Source organism: Haematobia irritans, chromosome 3 (genome assembly GCF_050003625.1).
Source record: "Haematobia irritans isolate KBUSLIRL chromosome 3, ASM5000362v1, whole genome shotgun sequence".
Taxonomy (NCBI): domain Eukaryota; kingdom Metazoa; phylum Arthropoda; class Insecta; order Diptera; family Muscidae; genus Haematobia; species Haematobia irritans.
The window spans coordinates 79912304-79937894 of NC_134399.1; the positions used below are offsets into that span (position 1 = coordinate 79912304).

General features: G+C 34.2%; 1 protein-coding gene across 1 annotated transcript; it reads right to left on the bottom strand.

Annotated features, from left to right (window-relative positions):
• Positions 1-871: 871 nt before the first annotated feature.
• On the bottom strand, positions 872-24683 carry LOC142228901 (uncharacterized). The gene is made up of 3 exons (XM_075299431.1): positions 24203-24683; positions 2528-3131; positions 872-2457 (listed from the first exon to the last, which is right to left on the bottom strand). Exons 2-3 carry the CDS (start codon positions 3089-3091, stop codon positions 1072-1074), a joined length of 1950 nt encoding a protein of 649 aa, XP_075155546.1. The 5' UTR covers positions 3092-3131; positions 24203-24683; the 3' UTR covers positions 872-1071.
• Positions 24684-25591: the final 908 nt, after the last annotated feature.

The window sequence follows — 25591 nt, forward strand, 5'->3', positions numbered from 1 at the left end:
TGAATATCTGAAACTTGAAGAAGATCGATTGATAAATACGTCATTTATGACCAGATCGGTTATAAATATATATGACAGCTATATCTAAATCTGAACCGATTTTTTTCAAAATCAATATGGATCGTCTATGAGCCGATAAACGACCCTGTCCCCAATTTGAGGACGATCCGACTAAAACTGCGAGCTGCACTTTGCACACACAAATACATCAACAAACAGATGGACATCGCTAAATCGACTGAGAATTTAATTCTAAGTCGAACGATATACTTAAAGATTGGTCTTTGACTGTTCCTTCCGGGCGTTACATACAAATGCACAAACTTATTATACCCCGTACCACAGTAGTGGTGAAAGGTATTCAAAAGGGAGATTTTTTCAACACTTTATTTTAAAGACTTTTTTACTTGGAACAAACCATAACTTCTATTTGTAGTCGAAATTTAAGTTGTTGCTAACATGATTTTAATGAACTATGATGGCACATGAAGTAAAAACAAGAAAAAACTAATAAATGTTCTTGAATTTGTCGAAAAATATTTACTTATTTTAGTGATATCAGCGTTTGTAATACTGTTTAGTGAAAATTTTCTAAAAATGATCTAAATTTTATAAAACTAACCAATTCTTACTGGTAGGTTCACTGTTTTACAATGAATCAATACCAAAATCATACCAAAATCTTTTTTCTTTCAGTGTAGTATGAAATTTGGTATGTGATTGCAGTATATAACCTTTAATAACCATTCAAATAATTGTCGATAACGGTCCAAAAATTGCTTAGAATTTTTAAGAGATTTTGCCATCGGTAACACTTACCACAATTCAAGTAATTAGGTTGTGAATGACTTTTTACCAATAAAACGAACTGTTTTTTATGTGTTGCGCTTTTCAATAAATGTTTTAGTTATTATTTAATAGGCATGCTTATTTGATTGAATTTTTTTTTTTGCAAATCGTTAAGTAAATTGACACCATATTTTAAAGACACTTTCATTAATTTTTTCTACTTTTGTAATTTAAATATACGTTCATATTATTAATTGATATTGGGATATATTATGAAACCACTTAATTTGCTGTATGCAATGGATCATTTCGCCAACATAGAACTACTTTGCCTTTATAACGAACATATATAAAGTTTCCTTTACTCTTTGAGTTTGTGTTCGCAAAAAGTTGCAGATTATTGTGCGGTGATATATTATTTATATGTGACAATTTGTATGGAGGAGATATTGGAAAAAGTTGATCCACACTAATATCCAAAGAGACATTATCATTACTCCCATTTTCATCTGATGATTTTATTCCGCAAATGTCATCTAGGCAATTGGTTACAGAATTAATCTGCCCATGGTCTGTTGGTAAAGATTTATTTTCAAAAAGTCTTTTAAAACTTAAAAATTTTGATGGATCCTCTCCATGATCCCAGTTTAGAGTTTTATTCGGAGCAATTCCTTCGGAACTTAAATACTCAAAAGAATCTTGTAAATTTCGATCTGGAGAGACAGTATCTTTTTCTTCCGATAATATCATTTCATCTAATTCCGGCAAATATTGTGTAAACCAACTGTTGTCATTTGAAAAGGGTAGATTTATATCACATTGTTCCGATATTATATCCTTGACTGAGACGGGTTGTATTTGATATTTAGTATTTCCTTTTCCTGAGGATCCTATTACCTCAGGTTCTTTCAAATATTTATTTGGTAAGCTGATCTCGAAACAATCGCTTTCTATAGCTCTTTGTTTAAAACCTGTATAGTCATATTGACCCTTCATATATTCGGTCTGGAAATGAAGATCAGATTTCGCTGCTGTAAATAATCCCGAAAATTTGCCTCCATCGTATGATTCACAACTATTTTGTAGAATACATGGATATATTCCAGATTGTTTAAATCCATTGCGTATATCCTCCATATGAAAAGATTTGATAAAAGGAATATTGGATAACATTGGTATGTCATAGATTGTAATACGAGAATTGTGTGCCAAAAAATCTTTAAAGGATATTAATAAATATTCTTCAAACTTTTTGAAGGGTACTATTTTCAGTGGTTTAAGTTGGTCTGGCATATGAGATGGAAAAGTTATTAGATGTACTCCATTTTCTTGGCAAAATTTTACAACAGCAAAACTAGAGACACAAATATGAAAGTCCATAATTAAAATTATAGGATTATACTTTGAGAAGTTAGTGTTCATTCTTATATGCTCTAATAAACGCAATAATCCTTCAATAGTCATCTGAGATTTTTTACTTGATATTCCCAAACATCCAATTGGACCACCATACATTGCTTGCTTTTTCAGGCGGATTCGAGGAAATATGTAAGCTGGTGGTAGAGTGACACCCACAGCATTTGATATAACCACCATCTTTACAATCAAAACTTGTTTATTAAAAGATTTTGTCGGCCAAGTTCCTTCTTCCAATTTTGTTGGAATTGCCTATAGAATAAAAAAAACAAATTCAATTATTCTTTAATGTTAGTCATTAAGTTTATACAAAATACTTTACCATTTCATCTAAACAGTAAATATTAGTTGGTGAAGTTTTTTGTTTATCCAACAAATTCTGCAGACTTTTGAAAAACCACTCAGTGGTATTGTCCTCGTTTGGGTGTAGAAACTCTTGATTTCTTTTCATAAATCCTTGCAACCAGTCTATACCAGCTTTATGCTTTTCCATCCAAAACGAAGGCATTTTGATATTATATTCTTTAGCATATTCGTAGACGAAATGTTGAACAGTGGTCTTGGACAAACCATACTGAAGTCCACAAGATTTATTCAAGTATTCACATAGATCTCTCTCCTCGTCGTTTGTGAACACTTGATTCGAAGTGTATTTAGATGAATATTTTCCAACAATTTCAGATAAATGTTTTGTTTCCCCAAATTCATTATTTCCTAACTTCGTAATTTTCCTTAAACGATCCCTCAATGTTGTACGTTTTATGGAATGCAGTTTAGCAGCTTTACTTACATTGCAATCTCCAGAGAGGACATCTTTTATAGCATCTTGAATCTTTTGGTCACTCATAAGGTTTCGAGTAGTCTTTGGTTTATATGTGCGAACCATTACTGTTTACAATATACCTATGCACTGAAAGAAAAGTAAACTGTTGGAAAAAAATTAACCACCTCGTGCAAAAATGGAACTATATTGTATACCACATTGTGAAATGTCCATAATGCGTTGTACTTCATTCTAAACATTGTTGACAATTGTGCAAAAAATTTCTCTTGCTTTAGTTAGCACTAAACTATTTGAATAGTCATTGAAATTGAAGAAAATGACATTGGGCTGGGAGTAAAATATTGATTAAAAACGTAGAAATAAACTAAAACAAAATATTTTTTTAAGCACCAGTATAACAATACACATTTTTTATGCCCTCCACCCCACTGTGGTTCCAAATCTCTTTTGTTTGGAAGTAATTGAACGGATAAAGATATCAACATAATTTTTGTCAAATTATGAACCGATTTCTTGTAAAAACCTCCACAAAAGTTCGCGAGCGTGTCCGATTATTTTTTACAGTTTGAGAGATGTGGGCCCCACAATTCATTTTTGCTATACCCTCCACCATAGGATGGGGGTATATCAACGTTGTCATTCCGTTTGTAACACATCGAAATATTGCTCTAAGACCCCATAAAGTATATATATTCTGGGTCGTGGTAAAATTCTGAGTCGATCTGAGCATGTCCGTCCGTCCTTTCGTCCGACCATCCGTTTGTTGAAATCACGCTAACTTCCGAACAAAACAAGATATCGACTTGAAACTTGGCACAAGTAGTTGTTATTGATGTAGGTCAGATGGTATTGCAAATGGGTCATATCGGTCCCCCATATAAACGGAACCCCAAATTGGCTTGCAGGCCCTCTAAGAGAAGCAAATTTTATCCGATCCGGCTGAGATTTGGTACATTAATATATTGTCTCTAACAACCATACAAAAATTGGTCCACATCGGTCCATAATTATATATAGCCCCCATATAAACCGATCCCCCGATTTGGCTTTTGGAGCCTCTAAGAGAAGCAAATTTCATCCGATCCGGCGGACATTTGGTACATGGTATTAGCATATGGTCTTTAACAACCATGCAAAAATTGGTCCACATCGGTCCATAATTATTAATAGCCCCCATATAAACCAATCCAAAGATTTGGCTTGCGGAGCCGCTAAGAGAAGAAAATTTCATCCGATCCGGTTGAAATTTGGTACATGGTGTTACTATATGGTCTCTAACAACCATGCAAAAATTGGTCCACATCGGTGCATAATTATATATAGCCTCATATAAACCGATCACCAGATTTGAACTCCGGAGCCTCTTGGAAGACCAAAATTCATCTGATTCAGTTGATATTTGGTACGTGGTGTTAATATATGGCCTCAAACATCCATGCAAAAATTGGTCGAAATCGGTCCATAATTATATATAGCCCCCATATTAACCGATCCCCAGATTTGACCTCCGGAGCCCCTTGGAAGAGCAAAATTCATCCGATTAGCATATGGTCTTTAACAACCATGCAAAAATTGGTCCACATCGGTGCATAATTATATATAGCCTCATATAAACCGATCACCAGATTTGAACTCCGGAGCCTCTTGGAAGACCAAAATTCATCTGATTCAGTTGATATTTGGTACGTGGTGTTAATATATGGCCCCAAACATCCATGCAAAAATTGGTCGAAATCGGTCCATAATTATATATAGCCCCCATATTAACCGATCCCCAGATTTGACCTCCGGAGCCCCTTGGAAGAGCAAAATTCATCCGATTCGGTTTAAATTTGGTACGTGATGTTAGTATATGGTATCCAATGGAGGAATTGGTTCATATCAGTCTATAATTATATATAACCCCCATATAAACCGATCACCAGATTTGACCTCCAGTGCCTTTTGGAGAAGCAAAATTCATCCGATCTGGTTGAAATTTGGTACGTAAAGGGTGATACGGTCAAAATTTGGTCAATATAAACTTGACGTATTTCTTTCAATTTTGCATTTAAAAAACCTGAACACCCCTCATTTTGAAGGTGTGTGTGTATAATGTTGCTCTTATTTTGATTTTGTAATTCACTATTCAGTTGTCAAAATGCCGTCCAAGCAAGAAGAGCAGCGTATCAAAATTTTGCTCGCGCTCCGCGAAAATCCGAGCTACTCGCACGCAAAGCTGGCAAAATCGGTAAAAGTTGCCAAATTAACCGTTACAAAAGTAATTAAAGTGTTTGGGGAACGTTTGTCGACAGCCAGGAAGTCTGGATCGGGAGGAAATCGAAAACCGGAAGCCGCTGAGACGACAAAGAGAGTTGCCGGTAGTTTCAAGCGAAACCCTAACCTCTCTCTCCGAGATGCCGCAAATAAGCTGGGTGTATCGTCTACAACCGTGCATCGAGCCAAAAAACGAGCCGGACTATCGACTTACAAGAAGGTAGTGACTCCAAATCGCGATGATAAACAAAATACGACGGCCAAAGCGCGATCCCGGAGGCTGTACACGACGATGCTGACAAAGTTTGACTGCGTGGTAATGGACGACGAAACCCGACTACAAGCAGCTTCCGGGACAGGAGTTTTATACGGCAAAAGGAAGGGGACAGGTAGCAGATATTTTCAAGCACATAAAACTGTCAAAGTTCGCAAAGAAATATCTGGTTTGGCAAGCCATCTGTACCTGTGGCCTGGAAAGCAGCATTTTCATAGCTTCCGGGACTGAACCAAGAAATTGACGTGAAAGAGTGTTTGAATAAACGTCTGCTGCCTTTCCTGAAGAAACACGGTTGTTCCGTACTGTTTTGGCCGGATTTGGCATCTAGCCATTAGGTTAAAAGGGCCATGGAGTGGTACGCCGGCAACAACGTGCAGGTGGTTCCCAAGGACAAGAACCCTCCCAACACGCCAGAGCTCCGCCCAATTGAGAAATACTGGGCTATTGTCAAGCGGAACCTAAAGAAGACCAAAAAAACTGCTAATGACGAGCAGCAGTTCAAGGCAAACTGGCTTTCTGCGGCGAAGAAGGTGGACAAGGTGGCTGTACAAAATCTGATGGCAGGTGTCAAGCGTGAGGCCCGGCAATTCGGATTTGGAAAAGCGAAAGCCTAACTGAATATTTTCCTGAATTTTATACTAATTGAACTTGAAAAAGAAATTTATTTTGATTTTTTAAATAAACGATTTCACCGATTTACACGCGTTTTCCCTTGACCAAATTTTGACCGTATCACCCTTTATTGGTAGTATATGATATTTAACAAAAAGTGGACCATATCAGTCCATAATCATATATAGCCCCCATATAAACCGATCTCGAGATTTGGGATTTTGCCTCTTGGGGGAGCAAATTTCATCCGAGTCAGTTGAAATTTGGTACATTGTGCTATTATATGGCTGTTAGAAACCATGCCCAACTAGGTCCATATCGGTCTATAGTTATATATAGCCCTCAGATAAATCAATCCCCAATCACACAAAAATTGGTCCATATCAAGTTCATAATTGTATATATCCCCCATATTTCAATTCTGGCTCCCTACGTACCGTGCAAAAGTCCATATCGATTCGTAATTATTTGTAGACTTACCTACACATACCTTTTTTGTCTAATATATACCACGTATGGACTAACTCACAATTTAGAAAACGAGTTAAGATACCACAACCCAAGTAATTCTATTGTGGATGACAGTCTTTCGTAGAGGTTGCTAGGCTATCCTGGAGGGTACATAAGATTCGGCATGGCCGAACTTACGACCATATATATTTGTTTTTTTTTATTCGCAAAATTGTAACAACACTGAAAAAAAGTAGCTTGTAATTTATGGCAAATTTTGAATTTCAATTTAGTTAAGCGCATTTCTACCCCGATAGTTCAAATTTCAAAAATTTTATGAAAATCTCGTAATAATTTAATATTTTTAAATTTAGTTAAAAATTTTACTCTAAGAGGTGTACTCCGATATAGTTTGAAATTACATGTACTCCGATATAGTTTAAAATTACAAAGATTTGGTAATTTTTTCGTGCCAGTAACGAAATTTTTACTCGCACGTATTGCACAATTGTTTGATACCAGCCAGTTCAATTTTATAAAACTTAATGATATTTTTTCTTAAATGGTAATAAAAATGACCGTGATTTGACCCTTAAGACAGTTTTACCCTCAGTAAGTTCATTTTTTTTTTTTTTTTTTGCTATGGTGCACGAAGTTCCTACCAATTTAAAATAAATTTTCTACGGTTAAGTAAAATCATTAACTAGATTTTAATAACAATTTTTACTTCAAGCGAGTTCATTGTTTATTACTGCAGAGGACATTTCTACCAATTTTAGGGAAACTTTTGTGTGGGTAAGTGAACTTGTTGTTAGTATAGAAATCTGCTTTGTTCTTAATACAATTGTTGTACGCATTAGAATAATATTAAACTCATTCGAACTAAGATTAAAAAAAAACGAAGCTAACTGAAAGTATTCCCGATACTTACACCAAGTTAATGATTTTACTTAATCTTAGAAAATTTGTTTAAAATTGTTAAAAATTTCGTGCACCATAGTAAATCTGACCAAATCATGGTCAGATTTACTACCATTTAAGAAAAAATATCATTAAGTTGTATAAAGTTGAACTGACTGGTATGAAAAAAATGTGTAATACGTGTAAGTAACAATTTCGTTACTGGCACGAAAAAATTACCAAATCTTTGGAATTTCAAACTACCAGTCTGACCAAATCATGGTCAGATTTACTACCATTTAAAAAAAAATATCATTAAGTTGTATGAAGTTGAACTGACTGGTATGAAAAAAATGTGTAATACGTGTAAGTAACAATTTCGTTACTGGCACGAAAAAATTACCAAATCTTTGGAATTTCAAACTACCAGTCTGACCAAATCATGGTCAGATTTACTACCATTTAAGAAAAAATATCATTAAGTTGTATGAAGTTGAACTGACTGGTATGAAAAAAATGTGTAATACGTGTAAGTAACAATTTCGTTACTGGCACGAAAAAATTACCAAATCTTTGGAATTTCAAACTATATCGAAAGAGATAAGAATTATTTTTTGCGTGTAAATAGTAGTACTGTTCGAATGGTGGGGGCTAAAATTTTTCTGGAGGTGGACTAGCCCTCCTGGCACCCCTAGCTTCACCACATTTGACTTCTGGAGCCTCCTGGAAGAGCAAATTTCATCCGATTCGATTGAGACTTCGTACGTGATGTTAGTATATGCCTTTTATCTATCACGCAAAACTTGGTCGGTATCGGCCAATAATTACACTGTGATGCAAAATTAAACTTTTTGACTCCAAACATGAAATCACTTATCCCAGCCGAAAGTACTCGATGAGAGGAGAAAAGTTATTTATGGATTTTGCTAGATTGGTTGCCGTTCGTATTTTATGAGCCTCTAAAGTTTTGTTGTCAAATTCAATTTTTAGCCTTTTTTGCAACAGCTTGAAAAATGCTGTGTATTCATTATTGAGGAATTCATCAAAGTTGTAACCCTGGACTCGGCCAACAAATATGCTGAATATATTAAATCGGGAAATTTTCATCTTCAAGCTCAAAATGGCAAAATGCCGAAAAAACTACCACTTTTATCGCCGATTTTTTTCTGTTTTTTCGACTACAGCTTTTGAACTATTGAAAAAATTACCAAACAGTCGAGGGATGAAACATATAATCCGATTCCTTTTAAATTTGGTAAGTGATGGCAGTATGTGCTCCTTAATAATCATGAGAAAATTGGCTTATATCAGTTCATAATTATGTATAGCACCCATAAAAGCCGATACTCGTATGTAACAACCTGAGTCTCTGGGAGGAGCAAATATCGTCCGAACCTCTAATAACCATGCGAAAATTGTTTCACGTCCCTTCATAATTATTTATAGATTCCTCAATATAAATAATTCACCCGTTTCTATCATTTGGAAGACAATGTTAAGAAATAAAACTATTCCATGCTGGTACCAAGACCCAAGTAAATTGATGATAGTCTCTTAGTAGAACTTTGTGCGCAATTCATGTTGTACCCTCAAACATGGATACGATACGGCTTGGGCGAACTTTTGGCCGTATACCCTAACATATACTCCCAAACACATTCTGCTTCAAGTATATATATTTTCAAGTCCAAACTAAATATTGTTTGTATTGTTCAAACATATTATGTTTCACCTTAGGCATACACTGGTAGAAACCACTTTTAATGAAATTTTCTTTGTGTGTACTCGTATATATTTTTAAGGCGCCAATATGTTATGTCCATTTCTCTATTTGCAGAATACTCTCTCGGTCTTTATTTCCAAACACATATATGTTTATAGGCACTTTCAAAAATGTTATGTTACATATCGCGACCTTAGAATGACAAGGTTCTAAGAGAATAGAGATTTAGTGTACACTTAGAACCTTGTCATTCTAAGGTCGCGATATATGTTGCAAGCTTGTTATGCTAGTTTATGAACACTATATGTTATACTTACACTTAAAAATGATGTGCTAAAAATTGAGTTGCAAACATATAGTTTTTAAACCGTAACATACGAAAACAGTCTTTTTCGTCCATGTATATACTTTTTATACCCTCCACCATAGGAGGGGGGTATAATAACTTTGTCACTCCGTTTGTAACACATCGAAATATTCCTCTAAGACACCATATTCTGGGTCGTGGTGAAATTCTGAGTCGATCTGAGCATGTCCGTCCGTCTGTTGAAATCACGCCAACTTCCGAACGAAACAAGCTACCAACTTGAAACTTGGCACAAGTAATTGTTATTGATGTAGGTCAGATGGTATTGCAAATGGGCCATATCGGTCCACTTTTACGTATAGCCCCTCACCCTCAGATTTGACGTGCGGAGCCTCTAAGAGAAGCATATTTCATCCGATCCGGCTGAAATTTTGTACATGGTGTTAGTATATGGTCTCTAACAACCATGCAAAAATTGGTCGACATCGGTCCATAATTATATATAGCCCCTATATCGCCAGATTTGGCTTGCGAAGGCTCAAAGAAAAACAAATTTCATATAGCCCCTATATAAACCGATCCCCAAATTTGGCTTGCGGAGCCTCTAAGAGAAGCAAATTTCATCCGATACGGTTGAAATTTGGAACATGGTGTTAGTATATGGTCTCTAACAACCGTGCCAGAATTGGTCCATATTGGTCCATAATTATATATAGCCCCCATATAAACCGTTCTCCAGATTTGACCTCCGGAGCCTCTTGGAGGAGCAAAATTTATCCGATCCGGTTCAAACGTGGTATTTGTATACGGTCTCTAACATCCATGCAAAAATTGGTCCACATAGGTTCATAATTATATATAGCCCCCATATAAACCGATCCCCAGATTTGGCTTGCGGTGTCTCTAAGAGAAGCAAATTTCATCCGATCCGGTTGAAATTTGGAACATGGTGTTAGTATATGGTCTCTAACAACCGTGCCGGCATTGGTCCATATCGGTCCATAATTATATATAGCCTCCATATAAAACGTTCTCCACATATGACCTCCGGAACCTCTTGGAGGAGCAAAATTCATCCGATCCGGTTCAAATTGGAACGTGGTGTTAGTATATGGCCGCTAACAACCATTCCAAAATTGGTCCATGTCGGTATATAGTTATATATAGCCGATCCTCAATCATGCAAAAATTGGTCCATATCGGTTCATAATCATGGTTGCCACTCGAGCCAAAAATAATCTACGAAAATTCTTCTTTTCCTCTGTTGGTTAAGCTACACTTGTAGTTGAGTCAATGTATGGTTTCAAGCTGCAATAAAAACAACAACAATGCTTAAAGAACAAAACCAACAATAACAAAATAAAAAGAATGGAAAATTTTATTTCTATAGAAAATTTTTCCAAAATTTTATTTCTATAGAAAATTTTGCCAAAATTTTATTTCTATACAAAATTTTGTCAAAATTTTATTTCTATAGAAAATTTTGTTAAAATTTTATTTTTATAGAAAATTTTGTTAAAATTTTGATTTCTATAGAAAATTTTGTCAAAACTTTATTTCTATAGAAAGTTTTGTCAAGCATTTAATATTGGCGCCTTAAAAATAATTTAATATATGTTATACAACGTATGGACGAGGAGGTTTCAAGATACCTTGCCATCGACAAGCGTTACCGCAACCCAAGTAATTCGATTGTGGATGGCAGTGTTTAGAAGAAGTTTCTACGCAATCCATGGTGGAGGGTACATAAGCTTCGGCCTGGCCGAACTTACGGCCTTATATACTTGTTTTGTCTAATATATATAACGTATGGACTAACTTACAATTTAGAAGACAATGTCAAGAAGAATTAAGATAGCATGCCATCGGTAAGAATTACCACAATCCAAGTAATTCGATTGTGGATGACACACTGAAAAAAATATTGTCGTGAGGCCAAAGATTTAATGTCCTTAAAATACGAATGCAAATTTTGCTTGGCATAGAAGACGCATTTCTCTAATATAAAGTTTTTTTCCTTGTTCAAAAGTTGATAAACTTATAATTAACTGATTTGACTTAAAAATAGGTATCATAACATGAAAGAACAATTTTTTGGGGTAAGGTCAACTTGACTTTAATAATTCAGAAAAATTCTTTAAATTAATGAAATTGTCTTTAAATTTGTTGCCTTTCTGCATCTTGACTATAAAGCAAAAAATCATTCAAAAATAAGACATGTTTTTCAACACTTTATTTTAAAGACGTTTTTACTTGAAACATGGCATACATTCTACTGGAAGTCGAGTGTGAATTTGGAATACAAAATTGTCGTTAACTCATTTTAAAGGACTTTGATAGCATATAAACAAACAAATAATTAAAATTGGCTTCCTTGAATCAAGTACAAAAAAACCCAAATTTAAAAGAGAAATGTGTCTTAAAAGTATCCTTACTTGTATTCTCCGCTTCTTTGGCTCGGAATCAATACCAAAATTATAAAAGACAAAATCTTTGGAACCGGGCATGCTTTTTTTCAGTGCAGTCTTTCGTAGAAGCTTCTACGCAATCCATGGTGGAGGGTACATAAGGTTCGGCCTGGCCGATCTTACGGCCGTATATACTTGTTTTTATCTAACATACACTCTATATGGGCTAAAAATTAGAAGACAATGTAAAACAGTTAAGAACCTTGCCATCGGCAATTGTTAACACAACCCAAGTAATTCATAAAGGATGACAGTTTTTGCACCAAAAAAAAGCGACAATATTTTTATCAGTGCATTAGAACTTTGTACACAAAAAATTTTATTACTTTTATCGTAATTTTCCACAGCTTATGAACTAAACGTGAGTATAAAGTTCAATGACCGTACACATAAGTTCAATATGAACTAAAGCAAATGAAAATTTTCGTACGATTCCCAAAAATACACGCAAAGAAAAAAAACGTTTGGAAAACGTGTACCGAAAACGTTTTTCTTTTGTTAGAGTTTTTTGAATTGCTTCGAAATTTTTAAACTTTTATCACCAAAAAAATTCGTTTGTTACAAAGTTTTTATTTTTTCAATAAAAAAAGTTATTTTTGAAACAACAACAGAGTCCATTTCGTTTATATCAAACACTGTTCTTTTCTGACTTTTGGTCTTTAATAAAACACATTTTACAGTTCAAAATTTAATATAATACAAGGTAATGTTGAACATTTTTTTCGGAATCTTTCGAACATATGTAGAATGTATGTAAAAAAAAAAAAAACTTCGGTCGAAGCAGGGATCGAACCCACGACCCTTGGCATGAGAGTCAGACGTAGCAACCACTGCTCCACGGTGCCAAACTAAAGGTTTGTTTCTGTTAAATAAACTTTTTTTATTCGGTTTTTGGGCGCCGCAAGCTATGCTATATAAATATAACTTATATGGATAATTATCTATTGATGACCATAACAGGTATATAGCTCGATGGTTAGTGTAATTTCTTCTACATTGTTGGTATTACAGGAAAAGGTGTTAAGAACTAAAAAAAACTCGTGGATGTGAGAAAGATGTGAGGGAAAATGCAATTAGCAAGAAAAAATTTTTTTAGTTAGTCTATATGAAATTGTTGTTACATCCTGGAAAAGAATAAATGTTTATCACAAAAAGTATATACTTTTCTTCCAAATACACTTCCTTACAGCGAAAAGCAAATAAGAAACGAACTTTGTTTGTGTAAAATTTCGTTTGGGAGGAAAGAATTATTTCTTTGCGTGTAGTAAGAATGAACTACTGTATGGTTAAAATGGTTATGATTTGGCCCCAATGATTTTCTTTTTTACTTTTAATTGATTTTTTCTTCTATGAGATGATGTAATTTCGTGAACTGCAGTTAAAAAGTACAATAGGGCATTAAAATTTCCTGGTTTTAACAACGCTTTGTGGAAATCTCAAAATGTGGAATAAAATTTAGTTAAATTTTCGTGCGTGATAGTTCATTCTTCCTATAATACAGTTCACTTTTTTCTCGGTGTACGCAGTCTATTGTAGTTGGTATATAAGACTCGATCTGGCCGAACTTTTGGTCGTATATACTTGTTCTGTTTGCATTTTTAATATAATTTCAAAATCCTTCATAAACGTGTTAACCGCAAATTAAAATTTCAAATTCGACTTCATATAAACAACTTAAGAAAAATCATCCAATTTAACCCTTAAATGCGCAAGATCACCGATTTCTCCGAAAAAATATATAATATGAAAAATGGTAAAAAGGAACATTTGCATACCACAAAAAAAATTGTATGTGTTTTTTTTTTTTTTTTGAAAAAAATAGTGGTTGTTTCTTTCTAGTAGCAAATAGAGAATAAATATCTTTTTACACTACACAGTTTTTTTACCAACATTAAATATTATTTAACTTCTAATTTATAGTGTTTTGAGTTTTTGGTCAAAATTTGAGATTACTCAGCAGTACAACAAATTTTCCCGAAAACATATTTTCAGAAATAGCGTTATTATGTATTAAATGCCACAAAATTGATTTCATAGAATTTTAAAACGTTAAATTTTTTCTGGTTGTATTTTAAAAGAGACAGTGCGCATTTAAGGGTTAAGGGCTATTTCAATTATATAGAATATATATTTCCAATCAAAAATTAAGCACAAATTGAACATGGTTGTATAAGATTTTCTTTTATGTAAAGGTACACATTTTTAAGTAGAATTTCCTAACTATAAGGAAGAGAAATACATCTTCTATGTTAAGCAAAGCTCGCATTCGTAAGAAATCTTTGTGATTATATTTTTATTCAGAGTTCTTGACGACGCTGTATTTGATGGGATATGCCTGCGAATCTTCACGTGTACATAACCTCATACCACATACAATTTTTAACTAGTGGTCATCAGTACAATATTTTTTTTTTGTTAATTACTCGCAAGTGACACAAAAAATTTTACCTAGTATGAACGATTTTGCAACCTAACTATTAGAGCACCCAATTTTCACAATATTAAGAACAAAATTCCTTACGATAATTTAAATTCTATTTAAAAGAAAGTTTATAATATTTGCTCCAAAAATTTGTTTCATTAAATTTAGGACACGAATCCCTCCGTTAAAGTCGAACATCGTTGAACAAAGGACAAGTTTCCTTACAGTAAAGAAAAACATTTTTGGTTTAATGAAATCGTTTTTAATTTAACTACCCAGCAAAAAAATTTGGAAGTTCTTCCAAAGGCACAACTTTAAAAGCACTTCCAGAAGATGTACTCCCAATGATGGTCTTTATTTTAACTACCCTGGAAGTTCTTTTAATTCAATTAAAAGAGATGGTCTGTCGTAAACTGTAAGGTATTTGACATACATTTACGACGTATTTTACCATACGTGAAAAACGTCGTAAAGTTTTTGGCAAAATAAGTTTGTTTTTCTACAGTACACGTTTATTAGAACCATTTATGTCTTACTGGATTTGAGAATGCCTTTTCCTTATAAAAATAGTCAATATAGGTGTACTACACCGAAAAAAAGTAAACTGTTTTATAGGAAGAATAAACTAACTCCTACGAAAATTGAACTAAATTTTGCTACACATTTTGAGATTTCCCTAAAGCGTTGTTACGGGGGCTTCTTAGTCTAGCACAAAAAGCGCGGTATAAACAGAAAAAAATATTTTGGAAACTTCCATCTCTGTTATGAACACATGTTAAATTTTGTTTCGATCTGGCAACTCCTTCATATAGAAACAGGTGTTCAAAAGAGACGCATCCCCAATTTTTTTACAATGGAAAAATTAGAAATGCGTGCTGTCATTAAATATTTACATAAAAAAGGTTTATCGGGACGAGAAATGCATAATGATATGGTGAATGTGTTAGGTGAAAGTGCTCCTTCATATGCAACAGTAAAAAATTGGGTTGCTGAATTTAAACGTGGTCGTACAAGCATTGAAGATGAACCACCTAGTGGACATTCAAAAACAGCAACATAAATTGTAGCCAAAGTTCATGATATGGTATTAAATGATCGACGAATATAAGTGCGTGAAATTGCTAATACCATGGGCATCTCAAATGATCGAGTCCATTTAATTTTGCATGAAGAACTACAGATGAAAACGCTTTCTGCAATATGGGTGCCGCATTTGTTAACAGTCGATCAAAAACGCATTAGAATTAACATTTCTCAAGCTTATTTGGATCGTTTTAAGCGAAAAAAAAGTGATCAAAAACGCATTAGAATGAACATTTCTCAAGCTTATTTGGATCGTTTTAAGCGAAATAAAATGGAATTTAAGCGTCGTTTCATAACTGTTCATGAGACATGGATCCACCACTGTACTCCAGAGACAAAAGAACATTCCAAACAATGGACTGAAGCTGAAGGAAGTGTCCCAAAGAAGGCAAAAACAATTCAATCGGCTTGTAATGTTATGGCAACGGTTTTTTGGGAATTCAAAGGTATTTTATTGATTGACTATCTGCAAAACGGTAAAACAATAAATTCAGAGTACCATTGCAACCTTTTGGATCAATTAAATGTACAAATTCGAGAAAAACGTCCTGGCTTACAACACAAACAAATAATTTTTCATCAAGACAACCAACGCACCAGCGCACAAGAGTGTTTTAACAATGGTTAAACTCAACGAATTAAAGTACGAGTTTCTTGACCACCCACCTTATTCTCCTGATTTAGCTCCCATTGACTTTTACTTGTTCCCAAATCTACAAAAAATTCTTTGCTGGCAACCGTTTTACCTCAAATGAAGATTACAGTTGTAAACCACTATTTTGAAGACCTTGAGGAAAACTATTTTAATCAAGGAATAGAATTGCTAGAAAAGCGTTGGACTAAGTGTATTGAAGTTTCAGGAGATTATATTGAAAAATAAAAATATTTTTGAAAAACTAACTATTTTCTTTCATTGATAGGCTAAGAAGTTTCCGAACCGCCCTCGTAAAACCAGGAAAATGTAATGCCCTGTTGTACTTTTTAACTACAGTTCACGAAATTACACCCTCTAATAGAAGAAAATATGAACTAAAAGTAAAGAAGAAAATCATTGGCGCCAAATCATTACCATTTTAACCATACACTAGTTCATTCTTACTATTTTTGGGAATCGTACGAAAATTTCCATTTGCTTTAATTCATATTGAACTTATGTGTACGGCCATTGAACTTTATACTCACGTTTAGTTCATAAAATATTTGAGACATACTTAATAAAAAGAAAATTTCTTTGGGCTGTGGAAAATTTCGCAAAAAGTAATAAAATTTAGCTACTAACAAATAATTTGTTTACAATAAAAATAACTTAAAATTAGCGTTAGTTTAACTACGGAAATTTTTTCTGTGTACTGCCAGTTGGATTTCACATAGATGTATTAACATATAACCGGAGTTATTAACAAATTTAAATCTGCGTGGTTGGTATTTTGCATGCCCACACGTTGTACCTAAATCCGATTTTTGCCACAACAATTTTCATAGTTTAAGCAATTTGAAAACGAGTTGCATTCAAAGGTTTATGCCAGCAAATGGTGCAAATTGCTTTTGAGTAAAAATTTCAAATATTATTATAAAATTATTACAAAACAAGTAACTAAAGTCAGGCGGGGCCGAAAATATTATACCCTTCACCACTATGTAGACAAACATTTGTGTTACCATCTCAACTACTTCAAATTTGCTGGGAGCTATATAAAGGTTTGCGTTTCCAGATACAATACTTTTAATGGAGAAAATTTTTTGTACTTCTACAAAATCTCTAGAATTAAAATTTAGGGATGAAACACAATGTTAGTAAAAAACAAGTATATACAGCAGTAAGTTCGGCCGGGCCGAATCTTAAATACCCACCACCATGAACCAAATATAAGAGTTTACTTTGAAATTTCAGGAGGGCTTGAGGACACTTCCCGAAGATAAATTTAAAGATTTCACCTATGAGGACTATATCAGATTCTGGATTTATAAGAACCATTTTTGTTTAAGTTTTAGAGGAATCATTAACTTCTCTTGTAAGTGTGGAAGAAAATTATAAAATAACAACTTGATTTGAAATCTTAAATCTGTAGATTTTCACCCGAGAAGTAAAATCTGGAAATTTTACATTGAGTTTCACGCAATTTTCATGATCAGTGCACCCTCAAGAAGTGAAGTCGGTCTTTATGGAGGCATTACCAAATGGACCGATAAAAACTTAATCCGATACACCATTTTGTGGGCCTAAACTACCAAAATATTTACAATTTCAGGCAAATCAGATAAAAACTACGGTTTCTAGAAACCCAAGGAGTTAACTCGGGAGATCGTTCTTATGTTGGCTATACTAAAATATGGACCGATACTCACCGTTTTCGGCACACCTCTTTATGACCCGAAAATACCTCTAGATTTCCAATTTCAGACAAATTGGATAAAAACTACGGTTTCTATAAGCCCAAGACCCCAAATCGGGAGGTCTTTTTATATGGGGACCATACCAAAACAATGACCGATACTCACAATTTTTTGCACACGTATTTGTGGTCCTACAATACCTCTAGACTTCCAATTTCAGGTAAATTGAATAAAAAATGTTTCTTAAGCCCAAGAAGTAAAATCGGGAGATCGGTCTATATGGGGGCTATACCAAAACATGGACCGATACTCACCATTTTTGGCACACCTCTTTACGGTCATAAAATATCTCTAGATTTCAAATTTCAGGCAAATTGGATAAAAACTACGATTTCTATAAGCCCAAGACCCCAAATCGGGAGGACGGTTTATATGGGGCTATATAAAAATCAGGGCTATATAATTATCAGGCGATACATATGTATTCGAGATATAGGACAATTTTTGTAATATTTACAATTTTTGCTACTCATCTGTGGCGATTTTACAAGGATATTGGTTAGATCTCGCCAAGATATATGATCAAGTGTGGGTTGTGATATATTATTTGGTCAAGTCGGGCGACTTGGAGCGTTATTTAAAACTCAACCGTTCTGTGGAAATTCTGACATTACCGTGTGTAGGATATGACTAAGATATGGGGAAATCATCCCAGAATTTTGTTTAAAGTCTGGGAATTTAGGCCATATTTGTATAAACCGTAAAAACGAATATATGGCGGCTTTATCTAAATCTGAACCAAATTAGATCAAACTTGACACACTTAAATATCATATTAAATATATTCTCTGTAGAAACTATACAGTCAATTAAAGGTAAAATCGCATTGAAAATGGGTCTAAAATATGAAACAGTCTACTATATTTCCCCAACTCTGGTGTACGTATATCTGGGAGCTATATATAATCTGAACCTATTTTGACTAAATTTTACATGCACAGTTAGAATAATAATTCTGCAATCTCTGCAAAATTTCAAGTAAATGGGAGTATAACTTTGGCCCCCGTGGTATATATATGGGAGCTATATCTAAATCTGAACCGATTTCAACCAAATTTGGCACACTTACCGATATTATTAACCCTTTCACTACCGAAATAAACCTTATGTTACAAGCTTTAATTTTTCTTATATTTTTACTTGTACTAACAGCATGTAGAACAAAAATTGTCATTTTGAGAACCTACCTCAATTACTTCAAGAGCTATATGAGCTTGTTCAGAAAATTTGATTCTTGAATTGCGACCAAATGACCTTACGAAAATGAGCGCTATTTGGCTTACAATATCTTTCAGTGTGAGAAAAATACAAAAAAGAACCCGAAACAGTAGCATCTATAGTTTTTGTACAAATGTCCATTTACTAGAAACATACCGTAGAAAAATTGTCTCAAATTTTCGCATTTTTCGTTTATTGTTAAAGAAGTTTATAAAAGTGTATTTTAGTGCTCACCAATATGGAAAATATTTATAGCTTATTTAGATTAAAGCCTCTACTTTAAAATAACATCGAGAAATAAATCGAAACTACGTGGGAAAATAGAATTTGGTGTCTTTTTCGAATGTCCTTCTAAGTGGACATCGGTAGTGAAAGGGTTAAACATACTCCTTGTGCAAAATTTGAAGCAATTCAGGGCAAAACTCTGGCTTTTGAGGCCATATAAGTCTAAATCGGACCAAAGATATATTGGAGCTATATCTAAATCTGAACCGATTTTAACAAAATTTGGTATACAAAACGACACCGTTACTCGTACCTCTCGTGCAAAATTTGAAGCAAGTCATGGCAAAACTCTGGTTTTTGAGGTCATATAACTGCAAATCGGACGAAAGATGTATATGGGAGCTATATCTAAATCTGAATCGATTTCAATCAAATTTACCAAGCATTGGTAGAATGTCAATTCTACTCTCTGTGCAAAATCGGTAGTAGACTTTGGCCTCTGTTGCCATATGAGTCTAAATCGGACGAAAGATATATATGGGAGCTATATCTAAACCTGAACCGATTTAGCTGATATTTTGCAGGTTTTTCGAGACTCGTAAAATATTCGGATGTACGGAATTTGAAGAACATCGGTTGATAAGCACACCAATTATGGCCAGATCGGGGATAAATAAATATGACAGCTCTATGAAAATCTGAACCGATTTTTTCCAATATCAATAGCGATTGTCTATGTTCCACAAAACGACCCTATACCAAATTTGGGGACGATCGACCTTAAATTGCGACCTGTACTTTGCGCACAAAAATACATAAACAGACAGACAGACAGGCGGACATCGTTAAATCGACTCTGAATTTAATTCTAAGACGATCGGTATACTAAACGATGGGGGACTTTTCCTTCTTGGCGGTACATACAAATGCACAAACTTTTGTATGTAACGCCAAAAAGGAAAAGTGTGAGACCCATCGTTTAATATACCGATGTCTTAGCATTAAATTCTGAGTCGATTTAGCGATGTCCGTCTGTCTGTCTGTCCGTCCGTCTGCAAAGTACAGCACGCAGTTTAAGTCTGATCGTCCTCAAATTTGGTTCAGAATTTTACATTGGCTCAAAGAGAATCGCTGTTGATTTTGAAACAAATCGGTTCAGATTTAGATATAGCTGTCATATATATTTATCACCGATCTTGTCATAATTGACGTATTTATTAACGTATTTTCTCAAAATTTCGGGTAGCCAAATATTTTGGGGCTTTCGTAAGATATGCAAAATATCAGCCAAATCGGTTCAGATTTATATATAGTTCCCATATATATCTTTCGTCCGATTTGAACTTATATAGCCTCAAAAGCCAGAGTTTTGCCCTGATTTGCTTCAAATTTTGCACAAGGAGTACGTTTAATAGTATTGTTAATTGTGGTAAATTTGGTTGAAATCGGTTTAGATTTAGATATAGCTCTCATATATATCTTTCGCCCGATTTACACCCATGTGACCACGGAGGCCAAAATTATTCTCCCATTTACGTTTTTATACCCTCCACCATAGGATGGGGGTATATTAACTTTGTCATTCCGTTTGTAACACATCGAAATATTGCTCTAAGACCCCATAAAGTATATATATTCTGGGTCGTGGTGAAATTCTGAGTCGATCTAAGCATGTCCGTCCGTCCGTCCGTCTGTCCGTCTGTCCGGCTGTCCGTCCGTCTATGGAAATCACGCTAACTTCCGAACGAAACTAGCTATCGACTTGAAACTTGGCACAAGTAGTTGTTATTGATGTAGGTCGGATGGTATTGAAAATGGGCCATATCGGCCCACGTTTACGTATAGCCCCCATATAAACCGATCCCCAAATTTGGCTTGCGGAGCCAAATTTGGGGATGCAAAAATTTGGGGATGCAAAAATTGGTCCATATCGGTCCATAATTATATATAGCCCCCATATAAACCGATCCCCAGATTTGACCTCCGGAGCCTCTTGGAGGGGCAAAATTCATCCGATCCGGTTGAAATTTGGTACCTGATGTTAGTATACGGTCTCTAACAACCATGCAAAAATTGGTCCATATCGGTCCATAAATATATATAGCTCCCATATAAACCGATCCCCAGATTTGACCTCCGGAGCCTCTTGGAGGAGCAAACTTCATCCTACCCGATTGAAATTTGGTACGTGATGTTAGTATATGGTCTCTAACAACTATGCAAAAACTGGTCCATATCGGTCCATAATTATATATAGCTCCCATATAAACCGATCCCCAGATTTGACCTCCGGAGCCTCTTGGAGGGGCAAAATTCATCCGATCCGTTTGAAATTTCATACATTTCGTTAGTATATGGCCTCTAACAGCCATGTAAAAATTGTCAAATTTTATTACTATAGAAAGTTTTGTCAAAATTTCATTTCTATAGAAAGTTTTGTAAAAAGTTTATTTCTATAGCAATGTTTGTCAACATTTTATTTCCATAGAAAATTTTGTCAAAATTTTATTTCTATAGAAAATTTTGTAAAAATTTTTTTTCTGTAGAAAATTTTGTCCATTTTATTTCTATAGAACATTTTGTCAACATTTTATTTCTATAGAAAATTTTGTCAACATTTTATTTCTATAGAAAATTTTGTCAAAATTTTATTGCTATAGAAAATTTTGTCAACATTTTACTTCCATAGAAAATTTTGTCAACATTTTAATTTCTATAGAAAATTTTGTCAAGTTTTTATTTCTATAGAAAATTTTGTCAAAATTTTATTTCTATAGAAAATTTTGTCAAACTGAATTATATACGTATTTAATCGGCCTTTTTTTTGTTTAATATATACCCCTTATGGACTAACTTACAATTTAGAAGACAGTGTTAAAAAGTTTTACGATACCTTGCCATCGGCAAGTGTTATCGCAACCCAAGTAATTCGATTGTGGATGACAGCCTTTAGTAGAAGTTCCTACGCAATCCATGGTGGAGGGCCTGGCCGAACTTACGGCCGTATATACTTGTTTTTTATTTATTTATTTCACATATTATCCTACACAACAAGATTTGAATCTTATAATTACAGTGTAAGAGTACAAACGCACATTAGTAAAAAGGTATATAAAGCATAAAAAATTACATATATAAAAACATAATAAACGCTAAAAAAATTAGAACTACTTGAGTATCCATCATACATTGAAACAACAAAGAAGAAAAAATTATAAACTTGTAAAACAAAATTTAGTTTTAGTTTGATAAAAACCAAAAGAAAATAAAAAAAAATAAAAATAAAAATAAAAAGAAAATAAATAAAACACTTTAATTCTAATTAAATTAATTATATTAACTTAGATTAAATTGAAATTTAAATACTTTGAAAATATATTACTCCTGAAAAATGGTTTGTATTTCGCGTTTGAATTGAAAGATATTGCTGATATTCTGAACAGAATGAGGTAGTTGGTTCCAGAGACGTAAGGTGTTAATAAAAAATTGCCACTCCGACACACGAGTACGAAATCGTAAAGGAATTAATATGTTCCCACGATTGGATCTAGCAAAGTTTAGTCTCTCATACAAGTATAATGGAGTTTTCAGATAAATAATTTTGTGCAGGAACGTAAGCGCCCTAGTTTTAAGTAGACTATTAAAAGGAATCCCATACAATCTGAGAGCGTGGGACGATATATGATCACGTCTTCTTAGTCCATAGACATATCTACATACATTGTTGTTTGTTACTGAGATAGCAGGATTATTATTCTAATTATGCATGTCAAATTTGGTCAAAATCGGTTCATATTTAGATATAGAAATAGGGTAGAATGTTTCATATATTAGACCCATTTTCAATGGGAGTTTCATCCAATTGACTAGATAGTTTCCACAGAGAATACATTTAATAGGCTATTTAAGTGTGTCATCTTGATCTAATATGGCCAAAATACCCACATTTTACACAAAATTCTGTGATGATTTCCCCATATCGTAGTCATATCATACACACTGTAATACCAAACTTTCCACAGAATGGTCAAATTTTAAATAAAGTTCCGACTTATGGAAATATCGCCCGAATTGGCCAAATTATATATTACAACTCACAATTGACAATGGTTAGGTTAGGTGGCAGCCCGATGTATCAGGCTCACATAGACTATTCAGTATATTGTGATACCACATTGGTGAACTTCTCTCTTATCACTGAGTGCTACCCGATTCCATTTTAAGTTCAATGACAAGGGACCTCCTTTTTATAGCCGAGTCCGAACGGCGTTCCACATTGCAGTGAAACCACTTAGAGAAGCTTTGAAATCCTCAGAAATGTCACCAGCATTACTAAGGTGGGATAATCCACCGCTGAAAAACTTTTTGGTGTTCGGTCGTAGCAGGAATCGAACCCACGACCTTTTGTATGCAAGGCGGGCATGCTAACCATTGCACCACGGTGGCATAATTGACAATAAATCTTGACTAGATTTAACCAATATCCTTGTAAAATCGACACTGCTGAGTAGCAAAACTTGTAAATATTACTCAAATTGTCTTATATCTCGAATACATAGGTATCGGCCGATAAATCATAAATGCTTTTTTGTACAATTGCATCAAAATTGCTCTGGCTTTATATTTCCCAAATTTTTTTACTAACATTGTGTTTCATCCCAGGGTGTTAGCCGATTTAATTTTTAATTTTAATTCTGGCGAAGTTCAAAAAATTGTCTCCAAATCGTCTCAGATATAAATATTTGTATATGGGAATATAAACTTTGATAATAACTCCCAACAAATTTGAAGGAGTTGAGATGGTAACACAAATTTTGGTCTACATAATGGTGAAGGGTATAATGTAGTCGGCCCCGCCCGACTTTAGACTTTACTTACTTGTTTTCTTCACAATGGTCTGGGGTAATACGAAAATGTCTAATAGTCATCGAGAACATCACAACACCTAAGGCAATATTTGTTTAATCCATTATCTATTGCTTTAATCTATTGTCTTCAATTCAGACTCAACCTGGTCAAATATTGCACAGTATTTATTTTGTAGTTTGGCATAATTGGCAATTTCTTTTCTCTAATTCAGAATCCACACGTATTTCACAGTCTTTTAATAGTTTACAATAAAATAGTGCACATATTTTCCATTTTCACATCGATAGACCCGTATTCATTATTTTAAATTCCAAGTTTTGTTAAAGGAAGCCATTGAACAGTTAAGCGCCCTCTTTTTCTTTTTTGCACTCAATCCGAATATCCAATTGTCATAACGCTTTCCACGAACTATTTCCATGTTCTTTGACATAAACAAACACCTTGTTCTAGTTTTTCAACATTGTATGAGCAACACGTGTAGATTTCCGCACAACCCCTGAGGTACTACACTCTGTGCGTTGCCAGTTATTTTAAATGGCCAGCATCCCCATTAGGCCTACAAACCATTCGAATGCCATTTATTTTTTATGGTTGGCGGCCACGATAGGCTTTTTACCATAGTTGTGATTTTTTCACGTTTCTTTTATTTTGATTGAATATCGAGAACTTGACTTTGCGAACACAATCATATTTTCCTTTTTTTTAATTTTGACGAACTACAGGTTAACATTTTTATTGGCAGGCTCGAAGATAGATGGAAAAGTGTCACGTTTTAACACGTGCTGCGTATTTTGAAGTACCTGGTACCAGAATACTTACTTGCTGCTCCTGACTCATGAGAAAACAAATTCAAAATGGCCTTTGCGCGTAAAGATACTCTGATGGCAAACTACTGGTTGTGACTATTGCATCGACGGTTATTTTCTACCGACATAAGGTCGGTTTGTTCAATGTGCCTGCCGCAATGTTGCCCATCTGAGTGCTTTGTGGTGGAGAGTAATTTCACAAAAATCTAGTTAACAGTCTTGGCGCAAACATATGACCCTGTTAGTGTTGCCATATATTACGGCTTGAGCAAATACACTTCGAAAAGTGAATGTTGTAACTGCGCATGATTAAAAAAAAAAAACAGAAATACAAATTAAGTTTTGAAATGTTAAAAATTTATGTGAACATTTGAGAACGTAGAAATTCTTTTGGGACTATTTATGCAAACAAATGAAAAACAAACAAGAGGGCTCGCATTTGTTGACCAGACCGAAATATAAACCAAATAATCAGTTGTTATAATGAAGTCTATGCGAGCTATGGCTGTAATAAAGCAGTACATGTATTGTGCACTGAAAAAAATATTGCCGTGATATTTTATGTCCTTAAAATGGGAATTTCGAACTTTGA